The sequence below is a fragment of the Cebidichthys violaceus genome, unplaced genomic scaffold (assembly GCF_023349555.1).
Source record: "Cebidichthys violaceus isolate CVI_PGR_0920_01 unplaced genomic scaffold, fCebVio1.0.p SCAF_576, whole genome shotgun sequence".
Lineage (NCBI taxonomy): Eukaryota > Metazoa > Chordata > Actinopteri > Perciformes > Stichaeidae > Cebidichthys > Cebidichthys violaceus.
In genome coordinates, this window is record NW_027176790.1 from 1 (window position 1) to 22,500 (window position 22,500).

Genomic DNA, 22,500 nt, shown 5'->3' on the forward strand with positions numbered 1-22,500 from the left:
CCTCTGGTCCAACCTGCCCATGAGGGTATGATGTGTGTGGCTTTTAGAGAACGTTAAGTGTGTGCTTGCGTCTCGGGGTAAAACGCCTCGGATCATTTGGATCCACATCTTAAAGTTCCTACTTATGTCTTTCTTCGCCTATTTTTTTGTCACTCTTCCTCAGGCCAAACTCTCCATCCTGTTGGCCACTTTATTGCTGGCCTGCTACTGTTATTGGGTGATGGAGCGTCGGCTGGCCAGCAAAGTTCCTTTCAGACTGCCTCGCATCCCGCGGCCACGGCACAAGGTGAGCGATCTCTGGCTGTCGCTAGCGATGCCTGATCCATGCTGTCGCGTGAAGGTTAAAGTGACGCGCGCGCATGAGCGTGATTTTGTGACATCACATGTAGTTCGGAAGCCAATCGCGGTCAAACGTGCAACACAATGGTGACGTGGGAATTTAAAACCTCCAGTGCACATACACTGAGAATAGATGGAAGTAATGCAATATATTTGCATATTCGTAGGTGCTTTGATAACAGAGAAGGTGGTCAAATATCTTTTGCAAGTCGGTGTAAAATCACACTTGTATAACTTTGTAACTTTTATCTTGACATGATGAAAAAGGTACGCTTTTAAATTATCATTCATTTTTTGTAACTCTGTTTTAGATGCTTCATTATACGCCTTTTAATGACTACTTGCCAGCCAGTCAGAGACGAGGTTGTAGTATGACACCAGCAGTGCTTTACACTCCTTTACCAGTTTATTAGGCACACCTAGCTAAAACCAACCAGTCTAATACAACAATAAATCCTCACTTCATGAAGGTTACGATGTCCAGTTTTTGTTGAAGCTGTTTTAAAGAGGTGTTGTGATCATTTTGGAGGATGTAGTCCGTTGAACTGCTTCCTGTTACACATATTATCCTACGCTTATTGATATAAATAAGTCGCGCGCAATATTACAAATGCATATCAGTGTAGATCTAAGGCCATACAATTCAATCCGAAATTCAGTTAAATGAACACACTGGTGGCCACCTACAAGGGATATTTGGTGGCCACAAAGTAACCTTTTTTGTAGCCCTTGGTTAAAGTCGAACCCTTCCTACTGCTGTGAAGTTCATTGTTCTTCAACTTGAGTTTGGTTACTTATAGAACCAAGACTGGGGCCTCCTCCTGGACCCAGACCCGGGAGGGGAGCTTGCCATCGAGCGCCTGGTGGCCAGGCCTTGAACTCAAGAGCCCACTACATAGATCTCTTAAAAATCTGGAGTGTGGGGAGATTTGAACTCCTGAACTCCTTCAGCTGTGCGAGTCAATAAAATCTTATTATAGTCGGGAGCTACAGAACTTCTTCTCCTCCTCCGCCGTCATCGGTATAATAGGTCGTTTGTGTCTGCAGGTCAAAGGTTACCGCTACCTGGAAGAGGACAACTCGGATGAGTCAGACTCTGAGAAGAGTGAGGAGGACGACGAAGAGCATGTGGCGGAGGAGATGGGAGCAGAGGACGGGGAGGAAGGAGGCCGAGACGCCGGGGTCCAGGGAGTTGAGTCACCCGAAGCCGGGAGGAGAGGAGCCGAGGGTCCCCGCCACAGACGGGAGGACGCCCATGTGAAGGAGGGAGTGAGAGAGGAGCGAGAGGGAGGTTGAGAGAGAGAGAGAGAGGAGACAAAAGGAGGAATGGGGGAAGATTTTGGACTGAAAGAATTTGAGATTGGCTGGACGCTGTTGTGCTCGTTCTTATTTTACACGCTGCTCTAAACAAAAGCATTTATTTCTGGCATAAGCTTTGATTGATGAGCTCTAATTAGCCGTTCAACTATAATCACAGCAGCGGTCCAGAAGAAAGGGTACGCAAATTGTAAATACTATATTTCTATTTAACAATAGTCATAGCAATCTTAAAAAGTAGCGCACACTGGACAAAACGGGACTAATCACAACAAAACAAAACACAATGAGAATACTTGTTGTTGAGGCTCGTGTTCACCAACGTGCTGAAGATCAACTGCTTTTGTAAAGAAGAAAAACATTTTCTTTAATTATTTTCATTTTAACAAGAGCTCTCCACTGAAGAGACAGAAGTGACAGGAAAGGGAATGAGGAATTGATTCTCCAAGTTTGTCCTCAGGGTGAAGTGCGTTCGAGAGCCGGGGTCCCGCTCGACCCGGGGTCCCGCTCGACCCGAGTCCCGCTCGACCCGGGGTCCCGCTCGACCCGAGTCCCGCTCGACCCGGGGTCCCGCTCGACCCGGGGTCCCGCTCGACCCGAAGTCCCGTTCGACCCGAGTCCCGCTCGACCCGGGGTCCCGCTCGACCCGAGTCCCGCTCGACCCGGGGTCCCGCTCGACCCCTTTAGCTTACGAACATTTCTAAGAGAAGACGACCCGAATCGAGCTGTTTTTAAGAAGCTCAGACACGTGACTGTTGTTCAACATGCTTTTTTTTTTTTTGCAGAAGTTGAATATGAATGTATGTTTACGCTTTAGTATAGTTCAATACAGGTACGGGCGGTCGGTCATGTATGGCCAGTGCCAGTAAATATGAGATGAATATTGGTATACAGTGGCCTCAGGGATGTTACAGGTACTAAATATGTACAGTGGCTCAATTGTTAATAAACAAGAATAAGTGTCTACAGCTGGTGTTTCTAGTTAGGAGCTGTGATGTGAGCTAAGTACTCTTAATAATAACGTGCTAATAACATGCTAATAACGTGCTCACAGTAACGATGTTAACATGCTGATGTTTAGCAGGTCTAATGTTTTCATTGTCCATCTTATTATTAGCGTGTTAGCATGCTGACATTAGCTAATTAGCACTAAGCACAAAGTACAGCTGATGCTGATCACCAATGCATCCTCTGGGGACTATGAATGTCTGTACGAAATGTCACGGCAATCTTAAAAGTATTGTGACATTTGTATTCATTTAAGGCCTCAGAAGAGTATTACGATTGGATATATTTTTGTCATGGTTTTGAATTCCTTTTAGCTGCTTCATTCTGCTGGTAGTGTTGCATTCTGCCTCTGGAACAGTTCAATTAATCAATTAATCATGAGAAGTAAGCAGGTTTGGATGATTTGTACAAAATACAAAAGCTATATGTTAAACTAATTGCATCTACTTCACTGTTATAGTCGTTTCCTGTTTTAGTGACCGCTCATGGTCGTCTGAAGTCATGTTCACTTGGGAATAACTTGAGTTGGTTTGATCCAGGCTGCGTTAAGATCAAATGTATTCACAGTTATGTCATGCTTTTATACCAATGGTCCAAAGTTCACGTGCTTTTAGGTCCCGTTCTCACACATTACGGTTGGGATTATCTCTACCTGAACCTTCTGTGGGGGAAAAAAATCACGCCTGACTTTTCAGTGAACAGATGCCAAAGCCGCTCGATGTTGCCTCTCGGCCCCGTTCCTCGATGTAACGTCACGTTACCGACTTAAACGGTGCGAAAACATTTTTGTGCTTCTCTCTTGATTACACCTGTTCAATCGAACTAAACAGCTGCTGCACATGTCTTGTCTGGTGGGCGGTGTGATGTCACAGTCACTGACTTAACACTCATCGTCATGGAAACTTATAAGTACAGTTAACCCGAAAATACATTTACATGCCCACGTATGTACATGCATGTAAATGTAGACCACATTATTGGGAGAAAAAAAAAAAAGTGTTTCTTATTTTTCTTGTGTAAGAGTACAACCACTATGAGGAACTTGGAAAAAACTAATTTCAAAGTAAAAGTTGTTTAATCTGTGAAAAAGAAAAGAAAAAACAGGAATCAGAAATACAATTTACACAACAAGCACTCACACAGGAATGACAGAAAGGACTTCTTCAGGTTCTCCATCTTGTGCTTTATTTCACTCGTTCTATTAACACAAAGATGAACACGAGCCGGGGTAAAGAGGTAGCTGCTACGTCACCGATGGTTTGTGTTGTAGTTGCGGTCCTGACCCGTGGAGCCCTGAACTCAGAACCGAACCTTTAAGTTCAGGCGTCGACGGTCAGGCCCCTGAAGCTCAGCGTCCAGGCGATAGCCTGAGCCGTTACTGTGGCCGGGTCCTCGATCGGTTCCAGTTCTCAGTGCCTGATGCGTCTGATGGACTGGATCTTTGGAGTCTGGCAGTGGGAGCCCCAGTTCCTCCAGTGCTGGTAGTCTCCGCTGTGTCTCTCGCACTCCATGATGTACTGCTGGCCTCTGTAGCCCGGGTACTCGTAGCACACGAAGCTGTAGGGAGACAGTGGCAGGAGGAGGAGGAGGAAGACGAGGAGGAGGGTGGGTAAGTAAGTAAGAAGAGCTGAATTTCATTTTTTTTCCAATTTGCTCTTCACATTAACAATTTCTCACGGTGGTATTTAGATTAAATTGAGATATTAAAACAATTTTAATGGAACATTTTATAGTAACAAATAAGATGTTTCAGTGCTCTCTGGTGCACAAACTACGCAGTGTGTTTCTACACTACTGCGAAAATGTTTTTGACTTCTCTGTTCTGCAGTTTCCTGTCGTTTATCAGCCGACCTGTGCCGACCTGTGACGAGCTGACCCGTTCCATTGACAAGCGCTTCCTCAGGTTCACGTGTTGCAAAATGACCTTCAAAAACGGCTCATTTTGTGTTTTGGGTCTGGATGTTATTTTCTGCTTCTTTTCTGAAACTCCCTTATGCTAAAGAGCTTTAATTCAACCTGAACTCCATTGTGTCGGGATGAAGCTCGGACTTACGCTCCGCACTGCACGTGCATGGAGCCCACCTCGGGCATGACCCAGCCCATGGCCTTCAGGGAGGGGTAGTCGTCGCACAGCTCGGTGCTGCGGCCCATGAAGTTCTCCCTCTCGAAGATCATCATACGACTGCTCTGGTGAGACTGTGGAGGGGAGGGGAGGGGGGGGGGGAGGGTGAGACAGAGTGCGTAGTGTTAGGCCTCTCAGACGTACAGAGCGAGAGCAGACATTTGGCACCAAGTCGTCTCATTTTCTATTTTTGAGTGCTTCCAGTCACTCGCTGCGTGGCTTCTGATCACTCCGTCTGTCACTCACTATCCTTTCTCTTTTTTTCCCATTTGCACTTTCTTTGCACTCCCACGTCTACATTTTTAGCCCCCCCCCCCTCCTGTGCAGGCACTCACAGCGCAGTAGATGGGACGCAGGGACATGAAGCGCTCGTTGTGGTAGGACAAGGAGCCGCTGTAGGCGTCCCAGTTGGGGTACTCGCCCCTCTCCAGGATGAACTGCTGGCCCTGGAAGTCATGGTGCTCGAATCCCACCCAACTGGACACGTGGGTGGACGATGAGAAATAGTCAGATGGGTGAGGGGGGAACATCATAAACAGTGTTGTCAAAAAAAACGGTCTGAACATAAAACAGACGGGGTGAGAGGAGGACTCAGTTTGTCCGTTTTTTTTGGTCCCTCTAGTGGTCACAGGACAAAGTGCATTAAGGCTGTGAACGTCCCGTTTTATTTTTACATAAAAATTTCCCTAAATCACCTCTAAAGTTAATTAGTTAACTCTAATATCCACCTTTTTTTTTTTTTTAGATAAAGAAGAGGTGTGAGTCCACAGAGGCAACTTCCAGACGGTCCCAGTTGCTCGTTTGGCTAATATTTGGTTCTGAACGCTGCCTGTAATCGTTGTGACAGCGATTGTATTTCCCTTTCCTTAGCCTACAGTTGGTACAGTTGCACTCTCAGCGATCATCAGTCCTCACCACTTTCTCGCTCTGAAAAAAAAAACTAAAACTGGAGCTAAATCTTCAGCAGGTGTTCGACAAAATCACTGCACCGACTTTGGCAAACCATACTCAGCGTGACTAAGGCCTGTGTAGAGCTGTGTGAAGCTGCTCAGAGTAAAGTTTTGGTCCAAAGTGCGTCAAAAATAGCGAGGGTGTCACTTAAAAGGTTTTCTTCCCCTGTGAGGAGTCACCGACAGATGGCTGCTTGATGCATACAGAGGAGGAGACTGCACTCTTTCCAACTATAACGGATATTTTGGAAATGTATGACGACATGCAGTCGATAAAACACAACTGCATTTTTTTTTTTTTTTTGGGGCCTTAATACCCACAAAAGTCGATGTGCTGACTCTGCGGGAATAGGACCGAATGCTGTGACATTCCAGTCATTTTTTTGTTTCTTCATAATGTACACATTAAATACTTTTATATAGATTTACAAAAGTACGGTCGTTGCGGTATGTGTCCCACAGCTAAAGAAATGCATGCGTGAAAACAGAAATGGAGAGTAACAGATAGTAATGTGGTGCAGTAGTAGGAACAGGTTTCATTTTTCTTTTACAAGATGGTCCCGATAGTTCTCAGACCGCTGCTTTTCATCAGAGGGGTCTCGACATTTCCCTTCTGCACACGCTGAGAAAATGGAAAAATCTCATCAAAAGGTTCAAAACGGTCATGTGGCCTCTGCTGACCAATGAGAACCGTTGACCGCAGGTGAGGCTCTGAATAGGCCTCACAAAGTGAAGCTCTTTCAGTACAAATTGCTTTCAGACTGACCCCCAGTCAGCTCTTCAGCGGTGAAACTCTTCCTCAGCGTTTTCATCTGTAAAAAGGCAGCTGTGGCAACAAAGAAGACAACCTCCTCCCGCCACCGTGCCCCTTAGAGGTGATATGCTTTTTAGCCTGGACACTAGTTCCTCTACTCGTTGTCTCTGTACTGTACCTCCGTCTCACAGACACACACTTACATAAACACACACACACACACACACACACACACACACACAGTCAGTCAGCTGTCCACAGAGATGTGCAGGCGTACAGGCTGGTGTGACTCACGCTCCACTCTCCACTCGGATGGAGCGGATGTTGTCCAGGCCGCAGTTGTAGATGTTGCAGCACTCGGAGGTGAACTCCACACACTTGCCCTGGAAGTGCTCCCGCTCAAACACAGTCACCTGCACACAGGGGAGGACAGGGGGGAGGCATGAGGGTGTGGACTGTGTGTGTGTGTGTGAGTGTGTAGGTGTGTGTGTGTGTGTGTTTGTGTGAGAGTGTGCATGCTCACCTTAAAGAAAGGGGCTGTATCCATGCTAGGGAAGTACATGGGTGAGGTCATGTGGGTTTTAGTAAATCTACTCATTTCTAAAATGAAAAAACAAAACAACAAAAATTTTTTTAATTTATTGGATAACAACAAGAGGATTCTTCTTAAAATATACACTGACTGCACTGTAAACTAACAGTGTTTACCACCATATCAATTAAAACAATTTGACATTCAACTTCTCATGCTGACAGCATGTTCTTTATTAATTCACGAGAGCAACTAAATGTCTGGGTTAGTTATTAGGAGAAGCCAAAAACAAACATTTAATCCGGTAAGTAAGTAGGATAAGTGAGTCCGTCCCGTGGGAAAGTTCTGTCATCCTCCCGGTTTCCCGCTTACCTGGATGCTCTCTGCTCTCCTCGCGCTAGTCCCACTCGAAATCCTCTTTACGTAGACTTTTGTCTGGACCTGGCGCTTCGGTTTTATACCGGCGTCCACGCGGGAACCTCGTGCTCGCGCGTCTGCGCGTGTTGCATCTCCGCGCTTGCGATGTAAACGGGGCGACTTTGTCGTGAGTTGAAGCTCACCCGAATTCAGGATGACACTTCCGGTTCGGGTCTTCAGAATTAAGCTCTGTATTGTTGAACAACGTAAACACCTGCGCAGAGCCGTACAGTGAGCATGTGAAGTGATTGGAGTATTACAATGAAAATCAAAGATGTCATGTTTTTTTGTGCGTTTTTAAATGATTAGGGGAATAACTGAAAATTCATCAGCAGTTATTTTGATAATTGATAGTTACTTTTCTCAGATTTAGCTGTCAACAACATACATTTGAGCATATTTTGGAAGTCATATTAAAGAATAAACAATTAAGTGCCTAATTGATAAATTAATTGGCATATTGTTATCAATACACACAGGAAAATATGACAAAAGGTAGACGAGCATTCCTATGGGAGGCCTATTAGGCCCTATAGGCAATAGGTTGTTGCCCTACTTCTAAAGCCTGCCTCAGAACCATTAAGGCTTTTATTTTGAAACAGGAGGAAAGAGAGTTCCGGTATTCCTACGGCTAAATGTCATGAACTTGACACAGGTGAGAGTTAACCTCCCCGTCCGCTCCTCAGCGCTCGTGTTTGTGCGTCAAAAACTGTTTGTCCGCGTGCGTGCGCGCGCGCGCGCCGTTTGAGCTGGTTGCCCATCTCTCTCTCTCTCGCGCTCTCTTTGTAACCCTATGCGGCCTGTCGACTCAGCAGATACATATACAGCGCAGGCACAGAGGTGAGGCTGGGGAATGCGGGCCTGTTGTTGTGTCTATTCGTACAGGTCAGCAGTGCCATCGTATAGCGCAACAATGGCCGGGGCTATAGGCAGAGAATGAGAAGGATTTGGAGAGCCGTCCGGGAAGCCATGCTCCTGTGGTGGCTCCCAAAAGTCGAGGAGACCGGGACAGAGGAATCGAATCAATGATGATGATTATTAATGAGTGAGGACGATATGATAATAATGTTCTCTTACAATGAAAACACAGCTTTAGAAGTGGCTAAGGAGAACATTCTGTTCAAAACAAATGGAAAAAGAAACACATAGAAGCACTGAAAGTGAAAATAACGTTGTGGCCAAGTTGTAATACTGTCAGTCTAGAAGCTGGGCCTGTGTCACATGCTTTAATGTAACACCCCCCCCCCCCCCCCCCCCCCCCCAAGCCATCACGTGACACAATGGGCCACAGTTGCCACAGCAACATCCCTCCCCTAACCTCATCTGGTCCTCTGTCCTTGACATCTCATCTAGACGTGCGTGAAGACTTGTGTATATAGTGGTGTGTAGATTATTGCAGCACGTGTTTCAGGTATACGTGTAGATGTGTTGTCACTCTTTGAATGGACCGTTCAATGGACGTTCTGTTCTGTCAGTTGGTATAAAGGCCTCAGTGGGACATGAAAGAATGAGATGCAGGAATACTTCTAAATTTGCCAAAAGTGGTAAACTTAACCTCCATGTCCTTCTTGGCTGTAGTTCATCCTTTCCCATCAGCTCAGCTGCAGTATCTTAATACTCCAAATCAGCCTGCATGGTCTGATTATAAGGAGCCGGATCACAGCCTCAAATTATGAAGTTAACGCTCCGGTTTACAGCTGTTAAAGATAGTCCTATACCTTTAATTCCAAGGATATGTATGCAGGATAAAAGACTTAAACGTTTTTTTAATAACAGATTCTTAAATCATAAGACACAATCGTCAGGCACATACATGAAATGTGAGCTCCGCATTTCACCCAGCCGACGCATTTCAGAAGCAGTGAGCTTGAACTCGAGGTTCGGCGTCTCGCTCAAGGACGCTTTAACATGCGGACACAGCGGGAGCCTGGACTCGAACCGCCGACCTTGCGGTTAAAGGACGACCGTGCCCCGTACGTGAATGTTTTATATTTACTGCATGTGTTCACGACGTGTGTTATCATGTGACATATTTGATGCCGCCATTCTGACCCAGTTTCTTTAGAAGAAGAGATAATGTATGGAAATACCAATTTCTTTTACACTTCTCATGCATTGCAATTTATATGGAAATAAATGCATTTATGCTTCTTTTTTTCCCTCTCATCTGCTCTGAGAAGTGTTTTGTCAGCTAGACTTTTTCTTTTGGATGGTGGACCTTGACTGAATCCAGTCTCTTAATCCGAGTGAAGGACCTCCTCCGCTCTTGACTAGAGGATGGAGGACAGGGAGACGAGGATCCACAAATAAGAGATGTGCCCACTTGTAATCCCCCCCCCCCCTCCCCTTGTTCTTCACTCATTTGACTCAGGAGAGCGAAGTGTGCTCAGTTTAGTCATTCCCTCGCTCCTCCATTGACCTTTTCCTGATGCTCACTCGAGCGCTTTGAGGAAACGCAAACCGCAGGATTAGTGAGGCCTACCGCTGGATCCGAGGCGTGAGCGCTTTTACCTCGAGATCCCATCTGCTGAAGAGCCGCATCCCTTATTTCCCTCCCTTCCTCATCGACACACGTGACGCCCTGACGCCACGTCATCCGCGTGGACTTACATTCGACTGGGTTTGATTTCTCCCACAGGTGCTTTTTGGATTAAGCACCTCGCAGACTAACACCCACCACAATATTAACGCCCACGCGAGAAGAAAAAATGCAGAGGGCTGTAATTTAATAGCCTTCTCCCACAGCGATGCAGAGAGACGTGCACGCTCTCAACCTCTTTGCTCGCCAAGAACAGCGAGGTTATTGCTTCTCACAGCTTATTGCTTTCCCTGTTATTGTTTGTCCCAGCGCCTCTTGATTACAGAAGCGATGGGACTCGGAGTGAATCATTTTGTGACTGGCCCTTAACCCGGTCAGCCCGGCTGTCATTATTATGAGCCTACAATTGGAGTCAGGGCTTTTGTATGTAACTGCTCACTCTCTTTTTAGTTCATGGATTCATGTCATTAAAAAAAAAAATAAGTTATTATTATGGAGTTATTTGATCTGCCACCAAGTCCTCTGAGGCCAAATATACATCCATGTTCAGTTTGTGACATTTGCTTCCTCATATTCTTCTCTTATTCGAACCCATGTCTCTCTGCCTCTCTTTCTGCCCCGCTGTCTCTCTCTCTCTCTCTCTCTCTCTCTGCCTCTCTCTCTCTCTTTGATGATGGGGGTATTTCTATTCTGTGGGGGCTGTGAGCTCAGCGAGTTTGTTTCTGTGTCTATAATCCCCTCTCTCTGGGCGCCAGCATATAAAAGCGACGAGGGGCCTGGCGCACTCTCACACAGACCACCGGTCTCAGCCCCGAGTCTACTCTTTCACGCACACACTGCCACAGGTAAGACAGTGGACAAACATCATACAGAACGAGAACAGACAAGAGACGAGGGAGGTAGAGAGCAAGAGCAGCCCGATGTAATACCTAGTTATGAGAGAAGTCGACGGTAGTTTGAGCTCGAGGTATGAAAGTCAAACTGGCTGAATGTGAATTTAAATGTTACTGAATCTACCGTTTATTCTGGGTGTATACTCAGAATGAACATCAGTGGAAATGATGCTAAGCTAATCTAAACTGGTGGATCCTAAAATATAACTTTAAAATCAAAGTTGGTTCCACAAGACGGCACTGAAAAATGTTTAAAGCTACAAAAAGCTTTATTTAGAAAAATCTGTTTATTCATTTATTAAAAGGGTACGGTTGTTTTGTCATAGGATTTTCTTTCGGACTGTATTTTGATAATGTTTTTTGATGGAAGAAGTTTGACATTTTATGCTATAACCGTAAAGTGTAAAGCAGTGACAAAGATAGTAATGTGTGTAGGACAGTCTAAATTGTTGTTTGGGGTGTCGGGGTCAGGAAAGAGGGAAGTTATTTGTTTTATTCTTCTTTTTTTTTTTTAAATCTAAAACTTTAAGTGCAGTATTGTGTAATATTGAGATATTGTGGGTAGGGTGTTATATTCTGCCTCTTAGTAAATTAGAGGGTCCAAAGAAAACAATAACATCAGTTGAGTGGGCTTTGCTTTTTTACGTAATTGGGAAAAATACTGTTTAATCCATCCCCACCCTAATAATGTTCATACAGCCCCTTTTATGTGACGGCTGGTTCATAATGACTGAAAGCATCTTCTGTTCACAGTCATCATGTCTGCTGGAGGAGAGAAATCCAAGTCTGCTTCCCAGACTGATGGGAAGGCCGCTCAGAACAAGATGTCTGACATGGGCATGATGGCCTACAAGGTACAGCGTGCGCACACACACACACACACACACACACACATATACACACACACACACACACACACACACACATATACACACACACACACACACACACACACACACACACACGTATAGCAGATGATCAAACATCTACAGATTTACCATACAGTCTTTTTCACACAGTGTGAAGCAGCTGGCCTCTCACTAACAGTTTACCTTGAGGCTGATGTCTTTTATCACGACCAGCTAGTTCTTGCAGCTCAGTGAGGGGGCGGTTGACAACTCCTGACAGAAAAAAAAAATGACCATGCGAGGCCTTCGATGCGTTACAGTCACTGTGGAGAATGCTGTCAACGTTTCAGTTTACTCTACCAGCATCTTGTTTATCACAGTCTCTCTCTCTCTCTAGCCGGTTTCTGCTCTCCTCAGGTGTTGCTTTTGATTCTCCCTTTTTCACTCTCGCTCTCTTTGCTGTACCCCATCTGTCCAGATGTGTGTGTACGACCAGGAGAACTTCCAGGGCCGCTGCATTGAGATCAACGGCGAGTGCATGAACGTGTGTGACATGGGGATGGACAGGGTGCGCTCCCTGCGCGTTGACTGCGGACCGTAAGTAGCCCTCTGTGCTCGCGAGTGCACGCCCACCTGCAAGTAATCACGCTGCACCCAACGCCCACGCTCCTCTGAGCGCGGAGCAGGCAATTTCCAAAATTGCACCTCACCCATTACATGACGTTTCAACGCTTCGCATTTTAGGGCTGCAGCCGGGGCTTTTATCCTGCGTGATTTTGCAGCAGCGAGAGAGTGCAGCAGTAGAATGAGCTATCTGAAGTAGTGCCACGGCAAAGCAGCGGACAGCAATAAATGAGACGAAAGAAGGACCAAGTGCAGCAATTTTTATGTCAATGTGGACCAATAAAAACATAATTAAGGAGATGAGTGAGGCAAGTGCAAGTAAGCGAGTAGAAAGAAGACAGGAGAAGAGGGTCTAGCTTAGTAGTGCTCCTCGTGATGAATACATTAATCCTCGTGTAAATTCAGTGGAGTGCATCAAAACAATGAGTGTCCATCACACTTAGCTCGCTGCCTTTCCTCCCCTCTCATCCTTGTGACCTTTGCTCCCCTCCTCAGCTTCGTGGGCTTTGAGCAGATGAACTTCTGTGGCGAGATGTTCATCCTGGAGAAGGGCGAGTATCCCCGCTGGGACTCCTGGAGCAACTGCCAGAAGAACGACTACCTGCTGTCCTTCAGGCCTGTCCGCATGGTAAACCCCCCTCTTGTCTTTTAGGAAACAAGTGGTGCGACTTTGTACGCTTCATTCCATCTACACTACTTCTCTTCACTGTTTTCCCCCTCTTTTTTTCTTTCCACACCGTAATCTTCTAGGATCCCGAGAAGCACAAGATCTGCCTGTATGAGGTTGGACAGTTCAAGGGCCGCAAGATGGAGATCATGGACGATGATGTCCCCAGCTTGTTTTCCTACGGTTTCACCGACCGAGTGGGCAGCATCATGGTCAGCTGTGGAACGTGAGTAGCGTGGCAACAAGCTACAAACATTTTCTAAAAGCGTTTTTGGAAAATGCATTTACTCGCTTTCTTGCTCAGACTCAGGGTCAGCTCTTAGTTTAGTATAAATACTGAGAACAGTTAGCATGGCTCTGTTCGGATTAAATAAACCAAGGTTAATGTGCTTATGAGTGAGCTTTAGAGGTGCTGGTAGGCTGATTCTATTCTGATTCATGGGTGTCTCCGAAATGAGGACAATGTGACACAAAGCGAGTCAGTCCCCATAGACTTCAATGTTAAAATGCCCAACTTTACGGCAGAAACGGCAGTTTTCAGACTGGTACAAAAAAGGTTTTTTAGTCCCTATAGCTAATATCTCCGTTCATGACAACTGTATGAGGGGGATTTTTTATACAACTCCCCTGATACGATTATATTTAGTCTTAAGGTTATGCATAATATAGGGCGTGGTCACCTACCATGGGTTGTACTTAAGGACGTCACTTATTCTATTTTCCAATAGGCACGTTTTTGTTATAAGCATGTTATTTGCTTGCCACAAAACCAAATTCAAAGCTTCCAAGCGCTAGTCGACAAACCAAAGAGTGACGTCACGGGTGACTGTGTCCACTTTAATATACAGTCTAATGGTTTCCGCCTATTTGCGGTTTCTATTTTAAGCTAAGCTAACCGGCTGCAGGCTGTAGCTTCATATTCAGCGTACGGACTTTAGAGTGGTATTGATCTCCTCATCTAACTCTCCATGGAGCTGTAACTCGGCTATTTTAAATCCTTTCTCTATTTTGCAACTCCCAATAATCTAAATGTACATTTTTCAACATTTTTTTTGTTTTTTTTTTGCAAACCTGCAAATACCCCCTGCTTTTGCGACGGCTGCATGAAAAAGTCCAGCTGCATGCACCGCTGCATGTGTCAGAGACAGTTACTTTTTGACAGAGAGGGAGTTCAGAAATAGAAGCTTTTTCATCTGCAGCTCGCCGAAAGGTGTCATGAACGTCAGCTCGCTCTCTGTCGGTGCTCTCTGAGGTGTGGCAGACAGCCGCCACTGTTTCTTAAATGCTGTGATTATTTGTGTTGCGCTCCCAGCCATCTGAAACATCTGTGATTTGGCATCTGACAGCATGACAAACAGATCGATGGCTTTACTTGTTTGATGTTTATCCTCCCTCTGCATCTGTGCTTCTAGCATCTTTCTCTCACATTTTACTTGTCTGTTACTCATCTTTCAATCGTGTGTTTTCTTGAATCAATTTTCCCTTCATTTTCTTTTTTTCCCTCGTTGTTTCTGATTTCTGATTGATCACAGAACCTTGAAATCCTTCCCTACTACTTTGAAAACTTAAATTCTCCCCCCCCCCTTCTCCTCCACTTCCGTCTCTCCTCAGCTGGGTGGGTTACCAGTTCCCCGGCTACCGCGGCAGCCAGTATCTGCTGGAGAAGGGCGAATACAGGCATTTCAATGAGTTTGGCGCCCGCTGCCCCCAGATGCAGTCCATTAGGCGCATCCGTGACATGCAGTGGCACCCACATGGCTGCTACACCATGTCCTCCAAGTGAAATCCAGCGAGGGCGAGGAAGAGAGGGATCGGAGGAGAGACGGAGGCTGAGGGCGGCCACGGGGACGGGAGGGGAGGCTGTGGAGGGAGGGCAAAGAAGGAGAGGAGGAGGGAGAGGGTGTAATATTTTCTCCTTCATCCCAAAAATTCCCTTGGCAGTTAGAATGCAGGATAAAGGGAATACAGTAGGTTATTTTTTGTTTTTGCAACATTGTAATCTAGTGAGCAATTAAAAGTTACTTAAAGTGACGGAGGAGATAATTACGCGGACCGTCGAGACTGGATCTGATAATAAACGCTCTCTCCATTTTTGCTCTCCCTCTCTTGTCTGTGAGCTCCCTTCACCCCACTTTCCTCTCTCTCCTCCCCTCCTTCCCTCTCTCCCCCTCACACACTTCTCTTCCACATCCCACCAACGTCAGCCCTCACTCAGCCTATTAGAGCCTCGCTGAGCGGGGGGGAGGGAGGGGGGGGGGGGGGGGGCGCCAGTGTGGATTTGTGTGTGTGTTTGTGCGGCGGGGGGATCTGAGACCAACAAAAGCTGCAACACAAAAAAAGTGGTGGCAAATATTCTGTGCTCAGAATCCTGCAGCCGCATCAACCCCTAAACCCCGAATAAAGCATCTCACATCCTGCTCCACTTGAAACGAAGTCTTATTGATCGGATACGTTTGAAATTATGCATGTTCCCCCGAAAAGCATATGGTACTGTACTCAGGAGTTGGAGGACTTCACATTCAGGCGAACAGAAACACGACTCCAGGTGAATGCTGATGTTGCTCTGTATCTGCCGGATGTGGAAAATATTAAATAGGCACCTTTGTGTCAACTTAAAAGGAGATTATATGTCTAAGTTGTGTTTATGGCTTGTGTCTGCTGCCCCCCCCCCCCCCCAAGTGGTAAAGACATTTGTTAAAGCGTAACGTCACTGATTTAACACATCAAGTCTGTTTACAGGCGTTGGGGAGTACTGTTCTGTTAAAAAAAAGTCTGGTAAATTGCGGCGTTGGTTGGGTCTGAGGACCACCAATCCCCCAAATGTGTGTGTGGGTTAGAAAGAAGTTAACTTACCGGACCTCCGTAGCTCCTCATGTGTGTTTGAGGCACAGCGGCTCCAGACAGCATCGGGCGCTACCAGCACAACAAACCTGGTTATATTTTGGGGTAATTTGATAAGCTTCCTCCCTTCAGCAGATGAAGGTGAACACAACCTTCTAATATGAGACTCTGCACACCCATCATTCTGCACAGTGAAGCTCAAACGTTAGAGTGAAGGAACAATAGAAGAAAATACATTTTCTAAAACAAGCAGCCAGAGCAAAGCCAAAAAAACGTGTTTTTTTTCTTCTTTTTTTTTAAGAAACAATCTTGCACCGCTTCAAAATAACTCGAAGAATCGACCAGCTCACTGCTTTTGGTATTGTTGGAGCACATTTGGAGGTAATTTGAGATTTCGATCCCCCAGTCCACACGCAGCGTGATCACTCAACACAATGCTGACTGCAGAGACACACGTTTTGATTTCTACTGATGGAACAATTTGCACCAACATTGTTAATAACGTGTGAAAGAAGAAAGCACTCCGTCTCCCTTGCCACGCAGCACTCTACCTTCAACAGCACATTGTGCTTTGAAGCGTTCTTTGATTTCATGCATTATTTATCTTTCTCGTCAAAGGGAATATGAATGCAGCTCATGGTCCGCAAACGTCAGCAGCTAAATGGACTTGACCACATTCACAATTTCTTTTAATGAAATAAAAAAAAAAAAAAAAAAAAATCGAAGGTTGATGAAATAGACAAAAATAGACAAAGTATTCATAACGTCATCTTCGATGTTTATTCGGTGTCGTGTGGTCGAACCCTCGGTCTGTGATGACCGGCCTTTTATAGAACGGGGCTTTTAAATCGCTGAGAGTGCTTCAAGTCGTCTAAATATAATGAGGCAAGTTTCAGTAAACTGCATTAGAGCATCACTTCACCATTGTCGGCTCAGAAATGATGCGTACGGTTCATCAACGTAGTTCACTGCGTCCTTTCATTAGTTTGTTTCTCCCTCGCCAACCAATTCATCAACTTTCTATTTAAATACAACAAAGCATGCGACGCTCCAATAAGAAACTTCAGTACGCCGCATCCCGATATCCAGGTCTAATGCTGGCAGCAGTTTGATTTAGTTTATTACAATGACCCAAGATAACAAAAGAGAAACGGCCAACAGAGGCTGATGTTTTTTCGAGTCCGTCGATGACACAGAACACAGGAGGATTTCACTGCAGGCCTGCTCCACGCTGATGCAACCCAACACAAATCCCTTGATGAATATTACCTTTCTGCCGTCGGTCTTTGATCCTGCGTTAGACGGATGTTGCCGAAGGCGCTTGTGTCCCAAACTGGGCAGCAGTGTAGCCAATTGTCAGGTTCTCCAATAGAGCATCGAGGTCGGGAGTAAACCTCCTGCTGATTTATTTTTGCACAGACGGTGTCGGAGTCGGAGCATTTTGGAGCACTTTGAAGGCTTGGATGAACATGAAACGTTTTGTTGTTAAATTATTAATTATAAAACGTGAGCTTGTGTTGAAAAAGAAAATTATTTGAAAAGTCAAAGTTGTGAGTGTGTTATGAGCATTGCAGGAAAAGAAAAAACAAAACAAAACCACCCCACACTGGTGCTTGAGCTTGAAGCTTGAGTTTAGAAATCTGCTGTAAATAATTTATAGGTTTTAAATCATTAACGCTCTGATTCTGGCTCAATGTTGGAGCTGTTTGATACAGCTCTGATTCATTCTGGCTGGCTTCTTCTCGCAACAGCGGTTGAGTATTATGGGTACGGTAGAATTTTAATAAATTGGCCATAACAAATAACAAAATATACACATATAGTGTCATTACAGTGTCATTAAATCAACCCCTGCTTCCATGAGGAGTTCAAACGTGACTCCACCCCCTCTGTTGTACTGAGCTAGCTAATTGGCTGACAGGCTTGGGCTGTTCCACTACGAGAGCTCTCAGTCATTACATGAATGAATGAATGAATGAATGAATGAATATTGCACAATTACGAGAAGACCTCCCAGATGCAGCGAATGAAGCCGTAGCATGCGGTCGTCACCGCACTAACATGTGGGAGGAGAGAGCAACAGAAATAGCAAAACCAATGGGAGGAGGAAGTCTTCCAGCTAAGACACATGATCGTTCCGACACTTTGAAATTACTTGTGGCTTCTTTGCGATCTCCTGATGCCCCCTGTTCCTGTTATATGAATTTTTTTTCTTGCTTTCCATTTGCACAGGAAATATGTCTTCATGACGTCATATGTGGACCCAAATCCACGCTGCTTTTGTGACCGGTGCAAAGAGCTGTAGAGGTTTATTTTTGAACACGGCGATGCACCATTCTAGCACTTTGCTTACTGAAATACTGTCTGTATCTGCCTCTGAAGCTGTGGTTAAAAACATAATTCGATAGCAGAACAGATTTCCATAGAGTCCCACGTACAGAAATAAACTCATTTCCAGCTTGGCCCCCGTTCCTCCTCCTAAAGTAGAGCGGGGAAAGGCACACCTCACCTGTCACACCGGCACGCAGTTTAGATCCGTCTATAAATACTACGATAAGACACCTACAAGGTGCTGTGAGCCTTCCAGATAAAAATGGATTGGAGGAGTATTGACGTCAGACTGACACACACGCGCACACATGCATATACACACGCCACACACACACACACACACACACACACACACACACACACACACACATATGGGCGTTCATATGTGAGTAGACGCGAGCACAAGCAGGCACACACACACACACACATACAGGCACACGAGCCGTGTGGCCAGCCCTGCCTCTGATGTCATTCTGTGAATTGGGACCATCTCTGCAGCAGGGCATTATGGGATAGCTTATAAGAGCTTAATGACTCCTTATATCTTCTGCTAAGTAATGGGAAGAGAGAGAGAGAGAGAGCGAGAGAGAGAGAGAGAGAGAGAGAGAGGGGGAGGGAGAGGGAGGGAGAGGGATGAACACACACACACACACACACACACACACACACACACACACACACACACACACACACACACACACACACACACACACTCTCACCCACACACATGTCTGCCCCAATCTCCACCTTCTAACTCCAATTCCCACGCTACACTTCTCACTCCATCTGGTGATTTAGCGGCTCCGACCGCCTAATTGGGTGCTCACCTGATTGGTCACACCGCCGCCGATAGGGATGGCCGTTGAAATGATGAAGTGTGTGCCGTCACGTTCATTGACAACTTATGCTTCCTGTCACATTTCTTCTCCCAGAAGGTCGAGGATGCTCCGATTCAAAATAGATTTTTATGTAACTCTGATTTTTAATTTCTGCGAAGAGAGGATGTACAATTCACAATGGAAGCCTGTTGGGGCGATTCTTCGATTGGAAAAATATAGGAACGATATCTTCAGTCTATAAGGCTGTGAAGATCATCAGGGCCTAATAGTCTAATTCTCCTGAGAGCTGCTTTATGGAGGATCAAATCTGACAAATAAATAAACATCTAAATAGAAGAGAAGTGAATTCAATTAAAGGGAATGAATGAATAAAATGGAAAAGTTGATCAAATGAAACACAAAGAAACTTAATATTATCTCTCATTGTCATCTCTAGACTTATTTCCTTTAAGATTAGTTTTTTCACATAGGCTGCCACGAAGGGGAATGTATCCTTGACCTGTGAAAGAAAAAAATAAATAAAATGGAACAAATATGACAATAAATAAATCCGTACATGTCTTGTTTGTTGTACACCAGTAGTCGCTTCATCGTCAATTCTCGTAAACAAGACTTTTTAATTGCATTTTTAACCAAAACTGAAATATGCCATTCTCTCATTCACAAGTTAAAAAAAAAAACGATCTGTGAATCAGGCAAAAGTTTTAAGTTTTTACCTTGATTTAGTCACTAAAACCGCTCTAAACGTTACGTACATGAGTAAACGTGACAGCTGAAAATATTAAATATTAAAGTATTAATAACTAAATTATTAAACAGTTACTTTCATATTTGAATGAGCATCAATTTCAGCGTCTATTTAAAAAAAATGTACTGGTCAGTTTATTTTTGATATTTATTTACTCAGTTATTATTATATTATTATTATTTTGTATTTGTTGTTTTTAAATTTAAAATATTTTGTATTTGTTTCTTTACTTTCCTTTATTTATGTTTTATTATTTAGTTTATGTCATTGTTACAAAGTCACTTTTAGTTCCCACTTAAGGCCGCTGTCATCGTCTTCCTTCCTGCAGCGTAACCGTTTCTCAGCAGGCCTAATGACTTCAGCCACAGTTACAGATGAAATAAGATCTCCCAGCAGATGATTCTCTGGATCGTTTATTGCTTTCAAAGTCACAGACTTTTGCCCGGCAATCGAAATGTGTCATCATCTGTGATATTTGAATAATACAGTCCTACGCGAGGCCTTATTAATCATTACAGTAATAATGTGATTGTGAGGTATAAGTTTAGAAACGGCTTGCACACGTATGTTGAGTGGGAGTGCACCGACAATTTTAGTCTTATTGTCTAATTATGAGTAATGTTAACTCATTACTGTAAGCTGGAGGGAAAAGGGGAACCGTGTCGGACCATATAGAGCAAGAACCGTTTATATTCCTTTCCTCCATGATTCTGTGCAGCTATACTTTCTGTCTGGATCCGTTCTGCAGTAACAGAAATGAACTATGCACAAACTAAGCTGCACACTATTTGCACTCCTTTTTCACACACACACACACACACACACACACACACACACACACACACACACACACACACACACACACACACACACACACACACACACACTCAAGCACATAAACACTTCAACCTGACAGTTGGTGTGCGTCACGCCGTGTTGATGCTCATTCAGTGCCTCTATGAAAAGTCTCAGGCTGACGGTTGAGTGATGTAAGATTGATATGTAACTCCTCTTCTTTCTGCTCAGACAAATCAGTGGGTGTGTTGAGCTTTCAAAGAGATGGATGGGGGTGGGGGGGGAGGGGAGGGGGGGGGGGGGGGGGGGGGAGGGAAGAAGTGGGAATGCTGTTTTTTTTTTTTTTTTTTTTTTTTTTTTTGACTTGCTGTACATTACAGCAAGGGGGTTGGAAGTTTACTCGCCAGGTATTTCGGCAACGTGTGACAACTGACAAGTTTTAGGGAAGGTACCCGTTTAGCACCAAGGTAAAAATCAGGGACGATAACACGTCTGCCTCTCTCTCCATCTGTCTCACCATCTTTAACTTGGTCTTGCTCTTGTCTCCCTAACAAGGCCCCCTGTGCCTCTCTCTCGCTCTCTCTCTCTCTCTCTCTCTCTCTCTCTCCCTCTGTCTCTGCAGCCTAGGCCTTTTCCCTCTTTAGTTTACTGTGTCCGCATTACGTACCCATCTGCGTCACGCATGAGGCATGCCTGAGGGTTAAAAATAAAAGATGAAAGGGGAACAGACGGATGCAAGGAGAGAGGAGAGAGGAGAGGGAGACTGATGACTAGGGGTGAGGATATGGAGGGGAAGAGGGGGGAGGACTGGCCTTAGAAGCAGCAGCCTGCGAAAGAGCAGCAACAAATCCATCCATTGATAGTTGTTTGTTAATAATGTATCTCCTCTCCGGTGCATCACCTATAAATGTGCTTCCAGCCACTGAATGCTTTCTGTCTTGTCTGTGTCTGTGTGTGTGTGTGTGTGTGTGTGTGTGTGTGTGTGTGTGTGTGTGTGTGTGTGTGTCGGCGGCTGATACGGATCCTAAGTGTCTCAATGCTGAATGAGTGAAGGTCATGGGCAGCTTCCACAATAATTGTTATTTTTGAAATTTCTGTCTTCACCGGGGACAGAATGATGACATAGAACCTCCTCAACTGGAAACGAGTGCGTGGAAGCTAAATCTGAGACACGTTTGAGAATTGAAGAGTTGAACTTTTTTAACTCCAAACACAACTTCTGTCACATTGTGTGTGTACAACCAGATGTAAGGCCTTATTATGGGAATGTGTGCTGTTATCCTAATTTGATTGAATCCACGTCTCACCCGTTCAAAGGCTTTTCACCGAACCTTTGGTTGTTTGGAACGGCTACACATACTTTTGCCTTTAGACTTGATCAGAAAACACAAAGGGCTTTGACACGCATATGCAAATTCAGGCGAATATATGTGGGGCCAACCACACACACACACACACACACACACACACACACACACACACACACACTTCTTTGCTATTGGTTGAGGCTGAGACTTTGCCATGCGATACAAATTTTGTGCACGTGTGTGACTGTGTCTACTACAAGGTTCCTACTGAACCCAGACTTGCTGTGTGTGTGTGTGTGTTTGATTTAATCAAATTTAGAATATGCAACATGTTAGCACGAATCTGAAATAACGATGGTGCTGAAACTATATTTTTGGCAGAAAGGGCCATAACATCCGAAAGCAGGACCCACTATAAAACCCTTACTATGATTTGTGGTTTAGAGATGCATATTCCCAAACAAAATTTAGTTCAATTTACACGGTAAATCTGGATTTTTTTCAGGGCCAGAGGCCTGGGGGCAGTTGGCCACTCGGTAGCGTCCTTTAGGCTTAACTTTAGGCTCTGTGGACGGGTCTGAAGTTTGTTAGTTTCCTCAGTAGCCAACAGTTACCCACATCTGTCTCAC

The 22,500-nt window shown here is 44.9% G+C and overlaps 3 protein-coding genes across 3 annotated transcripts; 2 read left to right on the forward strand and 1 right to left on the reverse strand.

Moving 5' to 3' along the window:
- The first annotated feature begins 7 nt into the window (after positions 1 to 7).
- LOC137888747 (protein unc-93 homolog B1-like) lies at positions 8 to 3,101 on the forward strand. Its single transcript, XM_068732218.1, has 3 exons — positions 8 to 25; positions 164 to 286; positions 1,387 to 3,101. Exons 1-3 carry the CDS (start codon positions 20 to 22, stop codon positions 1,633 to 1,635), a joined length of 378 nt encoding a protein of 125 aa, XP_068588319.1. The 5' UTR covers positions 8 to 19; the 3' UTR covers positions 1,636 to 3,101.
- A 731-nt stretch (positions 3,102 to 3,832) lies between these two features.
- LOC137888746 (beta-crystallin A1-like) lies at positions 3,833 to 7,524 on the reverse strand. The gene is made up of 6 exons (XM_068732217.1): positions 7,395 to 7,524; positions 7,014 to 7,090; positions 6,785 to 6,903; positions 5,122 to 5,263; positions 4,718 to 4,860; positions 3,833 to 4,221 (listed from the first exon to the last, which is right to left on the reverse strand). Exons 2-6 carry the CDS (start codon positions 7,086 to 7,088, stop codon positions 4,074 to 4,076), a joined length of 627 nt encoding a protein of 208 aa, XP_068588318.1. The 5' UTR covers positions 7,089 to 7,090; positions 7,395 to 7,524; the 3' UTR covers positions 3,833 to 4,073.
- Positions 7,525 to 11,629: 4,105 nt separating this feature from the next.
- Positions 11,630 to 14,836, forward strand: LOC137888745 (beta-crystallin B1-like). The gene is made up of 5 exons (XM_068732216.1): positions 11,630 to 11,725; positions 12,198 to 12,316; positions 12,839 to 12,971; positions 13,094 to 13,236; positions 14,622 to 14,836. The coding sequence occupies exons 1-5, from the start codon at positions 11,630 to 11,632 to the stop codon at positions 14,791 to 14,793; spliced, it is 663 nt and encodes a 220-aa protein (XP_068588317.1). The 3' UTR covers positions 14,794 to 14,836.
- The last annotated feature ends 7,664 nt before the right edge of the window (positions 14,837 to 22,500 follow it).